Source organism: Coenobita brevimanus, chromosome 87 (assembly GCF_032717465.1).
Source record: "Coenobita brevimanus isolate Jiangsu-jjx chromosome 87, ASM3271746v2, whole genome shotgun sequence".
In the NCBI taxonomy this organism is placed as follows: Eukaryota; Metazoa; Arthropoda; class Malacostraca; order Decapoda; family Coenobitidae; genus Coenobita; species Coenobita brevimanus.
The window spans coordinates 26,550,227-26,559,103 of NC_137040.1; the positions used below are offsets into that span (position 1 = coordinate 26,550,227).

The 8,877-nt window shown below is 39.6% G+C and overlaps 1 protein-coding gene across 1 annotated transcript in view; it reads right to left on the reverse strand.

Annotated features, from left to right (window-relative positions):
• LOC145411012 (ATP-dependent RNA helicase DHX30-like) overlaps window positions 1-8,696 on the reverse strand; it is a 91,606-nt gene extending 82,910 nt beyond the window's left edge. The window contains exons 1-2 of the mRNA XM_080281075.1: window positions 8,457-8,696; window positions 1,254-1,328 (exon numbers count right to left, since the gene is read on the reverse strand). Coding sequence (XP_080137201.1) covers window positions 1,254-1,328; window positions 8,457-8,592 — 211 coding nt within the window. The 5' untranslated portion in view covers window positions 8,593-8,696. The remainder of the gene's footprint in view (window positions 1-1,253; window positions 1,329-8,456) is intronic.
• Window positions 8,697-8,877: the final 181 nt, after the last annotated feature.

Sequence of the window (8,877 nt, forward strand, 5' to 3'; positions counted from 1 at the left end):
TGAATTACAACTCAGCCTTACAAAAAAGGACATAGCCTTATGCTCTCTAATTAAAATAAATGGTTTTCAGGTCACACAAAGTTCAAATGAAGCACTTCCTATGTTATTTAAGTAATAAACAATTATTCCACAGTTGCCTTCTACTATATCAAGCCTCTCCTATGATTATTACAACTGTTTTGTATAGTTAGCAAGAAAAAATATAAAAAGATTTCATTGTAATGAATAGGCTAATGGAGATCGTTAGCAATTTCTTAACCCTTGGCAAGCTACAAACCTAATATGAGGCACAATGGTCCGCATGGGCCAAGCTGGAAGCCTCATATGAGGGACAATTTAGATTGCTTGTAAAATACTGACTCAGGGGAAGTAAACTGCCTTACAAAAAATCACTCCCACAGGGATTAACTGCGGAGCCTACCCTAAGCTCAATAAAATAATCCAGCAGTGGTAAAAGGAAACCCTGACTGCAGGGTACTAATACAGTGTAATCCATCCATCCATCATTCAATCCGTTTTAGCCCCTTCAGATGCGTACAGATTTGGAGTTTGCTCAGTCCAGCACTGAATGCCAGAGTGACCAGCTTCAACAGCCCGAGTGGCTTTATGTGAGCAGTAAGTCCCAACCACCCTCAAACTGAAATCCTTACAGGCTCCATCTGGTTCAAGTGCCTCAACCCACTGGATCACCTAGTATCATTTGGTTATATAATTATCAACAAGTGTAGTAAATAGTTTCCTGCGTTAAGGAAAACCACTCGGCTGGTTACACAGTGTAGTCACCTAATGGCAGCACTATATCAAGTGAGAAGATAATGGGCACCCTCACCTGCCACATAATAATGTAATAATTATATATAATAAGTACAGTAAAGTACTGCATCTATATGATCACATCTCATAAATTTGTCCCTCTCACAGAGATAGTTTGCCTAATCTGACTACAATGGGTGATCTTTCCTGCTTCACAACGAACACAAAATACTGTTCTGTTCAGTTAACAAATAATCCAGCCTGTCCTCAGTGTAATCCAGCCTCTTACAGCACTACACTCTTACCCATGTACGTACTTATCTCATGCACTTCACCGTCAGAGCACACACAATCCTTCAACATAGCCTCCACAAAAGATCTCTGTGAGCACCCAGAAGATATTGTCAGTTTTCTACAGTCTAACTGCCAGGTTCATGTCCAGATCAGCCTAGTGCAACAATACCAAAAACAATTACTGGCACTGAGGCGAGTATACTTACTTTCCACATAGTGGGTATCTGCCATAACAAGTCGCTGCAGTTCCTTTGGTGTCTGCTGCTGCGACAATGATGAACCTGGAAAGCAAATGAAAACTTAAACATATATAACAGACCCATAAAAAAGTTATCAAAAAGTTACACTATGTACAAACATACAGTATGGTACAGTACAATACAATGGTATTTTCATTGATAATAATAATGATATACAGTATTTCTAGAAACTGCCACAAGCCAAATGGTTCTGATCAACTATGAAAGGTTATCACCTAAAATCATGTGAGAATCCTATGTGATTCAATGAATGAACACTTGAAATACATCTCTGACTTAGTTAAGTAAACTTAAACTATGATTATTAACATATTCTATCACATGTGAATTAATGCCTGATGAATGTGAAAAAAAAAAATCATGACAGCCCCTTCAGTATGATTAATGACTTTAGTACTTTCCCTTCAATATGATTAATGACTTTAGTACTTTATTCTTATATCAGTTGGGCTCAATTATCTTACTCAGCAATGTGCAATAACTCATTCAGCATGAAGCTACTTTTATTTTTACAACTAATACTGTTACATGACTACTTAGTACAGTAAAAGAGATGTCTCGAAGAGAGGTGGTTACTAAACAAAGTCCAGTAGACCACTGTACAATCAATCAGTCATTTGAGGGAAATAATAATCAAGCTATACACCACACCAAAGACTTGCTAGCTACACTGCTCAGTGTTAGTCATAGCTAACAAAATATGTATGTACAGTATCTATCTATCTATAGCCAGATGCCATAATTCCACAAGGGGTGGCCATTTGACTCATAGTTATTTCACAGGGAGGGGTACTAACCCCCCACCAACCCACTTGCTGACATGTAAGGAACACGTATGGGTTGGGTATATGGTTACCACCCAGCACTGTAAATGGTTTCCTGGCTTACAGGAAACCATTAGGCTTGTCACTCAATGTAAAGCTACCTGAAATGGAAAGAGTAATAAAAAGTGACAGGAAATGTGGGAGAAACAGAAAGAAAGGAGGGCTGACACAGAAAAAGACTGATAAAAATAAAGGAAGAAGTAGGCAGCACTACACGGGAGTGGATGATGGTCACCACCATGTACCACCAACAAAATAGATAATACCTAATAAAAGCATGCTATTTTCTCATAAACAGTGACCTCAAGCCCAACACGCATTTCTTTAGCACTAGTTACCTTTCATACAGTAGACACTCAGAATATTCAGTAAAAAGAGAAACCAGTTTAATATGGAAACTTGCATTAGTATGGTTTGCTTTCAGACATGCACGAAATCTGAAGAGAGTTGGGGGTTCCAATATTCTCAGAAGTAGAGAGGTGCCACAGCAGATAAGAACATGCACTGACCTGGAGAAGTGTCATCGCCAAGCATCAGTTTCCCTGCACACGCTGGCATGCCAATACCACAATAGTGTAATGGACAGTACTTATCTTTTCTTTACTTTCTTCTTTTACTACCTGCCCTTATTCATCATGCCAAACTACACTTTTGTGTGACTGCCTATCAGTGTTTACAATCTATTTATCTATTGCCAGACGCCATTATCCCGTAAGGGTTGGCCATTTGACTTTGAGTTATACGGGGAGGGGCACTAACCCTCCACCAACCCACTTGCTGACACGTAGGGAGCACGTATGGTTTGGTTATATGGTTACCACCCAGCGCTGTTAATGGTTTCTTGGCATACATGAAACCATTTGGCTTGTCACTCACTGTAAAGCCACCTGTAAAGGAAAGAAAAGCAATAAGAAGTGACAAGAAAGATGGGAGAAATGGGAAGACAGGAGGGCAAGCACAGCAAAAGAATGATACAGGCTAAGGAAGAAGTAGGCAGCACTACATCAAGTGAGTGGATGATGGTCGCCACCACCTACCACCAATGTTTACAACATTCTAGGAATTCTTGTGCTTTAAATTAGTCTTGTTTTAAAATAATTTACCCCATGTGGTTTATTACAGGCTATGGAAGAAGTAGACAGCACTATCAAGTGAGTGGATGATGGTCGCCACCACCTACCATCAATGTTTACAACATTCTAGGAATTCTTGTGCTTTAAATTAGTCTTATCTAAATAATTTACCCCATGTGGTTTATTATTTACCCAGTATGGAATTATTCCAGTATGGCAGTGTTGTCGGATTTACCAGTACAGTACTGTACTGAACACGAGGCCACTGTGTGTGTGTGTGTGTGTGTGTGTGTGTGTGTGTGTGTGTGTGTGTGGAGGGGGGTACAATGAAAGTGTGCATGGGCCAAGCTGCATGCTCCATCTTCAGTACAATTTACATAGCCTATGAAACAATAACTCAAGGGAGGTAAACTACCTCATAGAGAATCAGCCCAGCAGGGATTAGGCAACTCACATCCGATCACAGAGTTTCATAAACATTAGCAATGGTAGTCTAACAAAATTATGCAAAGCATAAGAAAACACAAGCCCTTAACTGCCTCTCCATGAGCTGAACCCCAAAGCAAAGCAATAACATGAAAAAGAGGTAGAAACAGACTAAGGTTCATTAACTACCACATGCATACATCTACGCAAGGATGGACTGGCAATAACTGCAACATATACGTGTATCTATGTAGTTACTGTACATATGTTTCTGGCTCAACAGAAGTTCTCAACTGGCTGTGGCTAAACAGTCAACACCATAGCTACACCTTAACAATAGTGACTACAATATAAACAAGCTTTACAAATATACCACAAATATAGAGTACAATGCAAAGGAAGGCAATCTGGCAACTGCAAAAATTATCATCACTAAATTATATCTCTTGCATAAACTTAATCTAAAAGCTCTTGCAAAGCCAAGCACTGTACCAAAATCATTTATGAAACTCAATCGATTAGCTAACATATCCCTCGCCATAAACACGCGCAGAGTTAATGCAGAAAAACATCAGCAGGCAGTAGTAGGTGTTTTGAATTCTTCTGACACCAGTGCAATTAGCTCACAACTGTAGACAGTATGACATTCTATATTTATATATAAAACATAGAGTAGTAGTAGTAGTTGTTCCCTAGGCAGTCTGGCCGAAAAGCCCCAAGTGCCTAAGGAAGGCCACAGCCGAGACCAGGCTTTCCCATAGAGCTCTCGAGGAGTGTATACTGTACTGTATTGTGTTGTTGGCGTAGGTGACTGTGTGCAATGCAGTCTTCCATAATGTGCTTAATGGTATGGGGTGCTGTGTTGCATCCTGGAGAGGCATCAGTGACAGAGTAATCCAGCCTCTCCTGATAATTCAAGAGGGCTGGATGAAGCCCACATCTCAGCCTGGCCATGTGGACCCTGTCCTCACGAGGGGGATAGGATTCAGAAGGGTGGATATCAAGAGGCCGTGCATGCAGTCGTGTATTGTCTTTAAGTGAGTGAATGGAGCAGCGAGTGATTTGAGTATGGATATGCTTCTGGAAGCTGGTCTGAGCTGCACTCGGGCGTGACGTCACGTGACTATGGTACTGCGCATGCTCGTACCTCATAGCTAATGAGGTTAAAATCAGCCAAAATGCAGGCCAATCAAATCACTGACACCACTTGCTCATCTTCAAATTTCAAATATCCCTTACTTCAGTCAGCTGCATGATGGCTTCCTCTTGTAGCAGGTGTACTCTAACGGAACACGGGGCCATTGCTATTTTTTTAGGAATAACATTTCAGCAGTTCACATCACATGATTTCAAAACAAAAAATATTTTTCCTGGTTGATTTCAGTGTGATTTGAAAGAATTTTCGTCCGAAATCATTCGTTTTGGAGATAGGCCTACCCAAGGCTATTTCCAGAACAAGAGAATTTGCCAAAAAATGAAGGAGAGAAAAAAAAAAAATCACACTAAAACAGCCAGAAAATCACATTTCTAACCTAAGCTTAACTTAAATGTCGTCGTCAGAGGATTAAATATCCCCGACGGTCTCTTCTTGGTGTTGTGAGGGTCCTGGATGAGGGACTCTTACGACGACAGTTATGATATGGTAAGGTTAGGTTAGGTTAGTTTAACTCCTTAACCGCGGGGCGTCACTTTCGTGACGCTTGGGAGCAAGGGATCATACCGCGGGGCGTCGCTTCTGTGATTCTGTTATTTTGAATTCACCCGGGCTTTCAAGTGGGGGCTTGTATCATCTATCAGTACTGACAATGTCCAACACTAGTCAGCACTCCTAATCTCATCTGTACTCCCATCCATTGTTGACAATTTAGCCATTTCTCCCCGTTCTTGACTCCCCTCCCTACCCCCCTTCCATTACCCTATCCTCTCGCCTGCCCGGCCATGCTACGCTAAGTAAATCTTCCCTGGAATTTTTCACTGATTTCATCCATTGAAATAAGCCCTATGTCATATTCTTATACCAAATAATATATACAAGAAAGAAATCAGGTAAGTGAGAGTGCCATACACCTGGAATTGGCTAATTATCACCTGACAACACCTCACGTGCACTCGTTCGCTAATTTTCGCTGTTTTTTTCCCCTTGAAATATGCCGTATAATCTATTTTCGTAATAAATATACATGTAAGGAGAGAAGGGAGAAGCCTAAGTGATATTTACATTCACCTGGAACTACCTAATTTATAATGTATTGTCTAGATTTCCTGCCAATCATATCAGTGCTACACAAAGCTGTTTCAAGATTTAACATTGGTAGCTCTGATTATATATCTCCTAAGTAGGCCTCTAATCTATTTTCGTAATAAATATACATGTAAGGAGGGAAGGGAGAAGCCTAAATGATATTTACATTCACCTGGAACTACCAAATTTATAATGTATTGTCTAGATTTCCTGCCAATCATATCAGTGCTAGACTTAGCTGTTTCAAGAAGTAATATTGGTAACTCTGAATAACCCCTAAAGCAGGCCTCTAGGCTAGCTGGCCTGGCCCCTGCGTTATCAGTGTACTCTCATCTTCCGAAGTGAGAGGACGTATGTTTCATCTTGCTGACTTCAAGGCCTTTTTTTCACCCCCATGCAAATGGCTCTGTGACCTTTACCCACTACTAAACCTCGTGTGGAAAGAGGTAAAGGGCTGACAATTGATAAAAGAGTGACTACGATCTTTCTATTGAGTAAAACAGTGCAAGTGGAATTGTAAATAATGTGTAAATAATGTGTAAACAGCAAGTGAAAGTAATGAATGTAAATATACGTGAACAATGGAAAATAGTTTTATAAGTTATTTCAAGTGACAGTGCATAACACTGTAAATAAAATAGAAACGTAAATAACGTAAATAAAATAGAGAACGTAAATAGAAATGTAAATGAGTAGTATTATAAGAATACGAGTATATACCCTAGGAGTAATGAAAGTGAAAGTTTCACTCTAGCATGTCTGAATGCTATGAGTTATGAGAGTGAAGATGAAAGTGACATTCACTCTCAATGCCAGTATACAGGACGAGAAAGTGAATGCTACGTATTTTACTGAAAGAAATTGAATCCCTACAGTGACAATAAACTAATACTACTGAAGGAAACTTATGGATAAAGACTGTAGATATATGTAAGTGTTATATAGTAATAGAAATATAAAGTGTGAGGGGTTTTATGAATAATAAATGACAGACTACCATGAGCGAATTAGTGCCAGTGCGACGATCAGACGCGCTCGTAATTTCCATTGCTTTCACAGTGTTTTTTTTTTTGAGTATGGATCCCAAACTACTTGAAAATTGTAGAATAGTGTTTACAGTGTTTGTATCTGGCTGTGGTAATCATATTACGGGTTGTCGGGAAGTGTAAAGTGGAGACTTCGTTACCCTACTTCAGAGGTCTCCACAAGTCCTACGGTAACCGACGAAGGCTCAACAATCATTCCAGGAGAAAGCTGAAGGTATGTGCCATAAGCATATGTAATTTTATTATTCTAGGACTAATAACTGATTTTTGGCAAATATTTTTTGAGAGTCTGTCGGAGCCCAAATAACCCCGCAGCACACGCAAGTCATTGGTAAACAAGCCCGCGGTGTAGGGGTTAAGTTATAAATGTGAATCTCTGGTTGATTAAGTGTGAGCTGAGTTTTTTTCCCTCATTTATTGTTGGAATTCACTTGTTTTGGAGATAGCCTTGGGTAGGCTTATCTCCAAAACAAGTGATTTCCAGCAAAAATGAAGCTCAAATTCATTCAAATCACACTCAAGCTGACCAGAAAAAAATTTTTTGTTTCAAAATCAAGCGATGTGATTTACTGAAAACTGGCCGATGAAGTTATTGTGAGGAAAATGAAAGAGAATATATACAGGCGATCAAAAATATATATATATAATGGAAAATCTGGTGAGAACAGGAGACAGTGAAGCAAAAAAGATAGTAAAATATAAATTACTAAGAAAATGGAAGACGAAATCTGATACCGCGCTCCTATGGAGGCTAATGTGAGGAGATTCAGAATCAGTCTGAAAATTGCCACCGCTGAGGATAGGTGTGTTGCTTCTTCTCTGTGCAACGGTTGTGATCCAAAGTATTTTACCGTGACCATGCTGCTTCATTCCAATAATGAAGAAGCTGTGCCGTTTCTGCATAATCACGGGTAACAGTGTGATGTTAGGACAGGTAAGGTAAATGTAGCTTGGTGGTGTGATGTTAGGTTAGGCAAGGTTAGTGTTATATTACATTAGTGTAGCTTCTTGGGCAACAATTTTTTCATGTGTGTTTAGTTGTATTTTGGACTAAATTTTGTTGGATTTGCTACATTCATGGGAATGGGAGGGGGGGAGGGGAATGGGCACAAGGAAGAACTTCTGACAAAAATCAATGTCAAAATCATTCAAAAACATATCAGGAAAAATTGTTGCCCAACAATAGGGTGCCTTGTGTACTTGTAAAATTTTACCAAAAAATTATAAACCATTATCTCAAATACAGTCTCCAACAGTACACTAAACCCATCACTGGCTATAGGAATAAATTATCATAGTTGGTGCTTAAACATGCATAACCACAACCCTAATCGATCAGAAACTGCTGGTCATACTACTGGTAAAACACCCACAACTGTAAAACTTATGAGTCATATCATACCGGTACCGCACCGGACATGTGCCACCAAGCGAATGATGCGATTTACTGTATCCTATCTTAAATGCAAAGAATGCAGAGAAGCATGCGATTTAGCTGCAAACTTAAATATTGCCATAGAGGCCTTTCAAATACTTACGCTTGGCTTCAGCAAGAACAATATAAGATGAGTGAAAGTTTCTAGTTGTTGAAGACCAATAATTCTCTTTAAATAACAAGAGTAACCTGTAGGGTCCATTTTCTCCATTTCTGAACGTTGTCAGCCTCCTCAACATGGATAAACAACTCCGCAATGTCCCTGCCTCTTCCTCCTTGCTCTGTGGCCAAAAGTAATACAGATTTTCTCCTAATTGCGATAAAATAACACAAGGCCGCTGCTTCAACTACCACCCAAGACCCCGCCGCACACCGTCACTGCTGCCTGTCTGCGCCCTGCTGTCTGCTGCTTTTTGTTGTCGTGTGACGCAATCTGAATGTACAGATCATGTAATGAATTTTATCAGCAAAAACTATGAATAATTAAGATCTACTAAAAAATCGGAAAGAAAATATAAAAATCC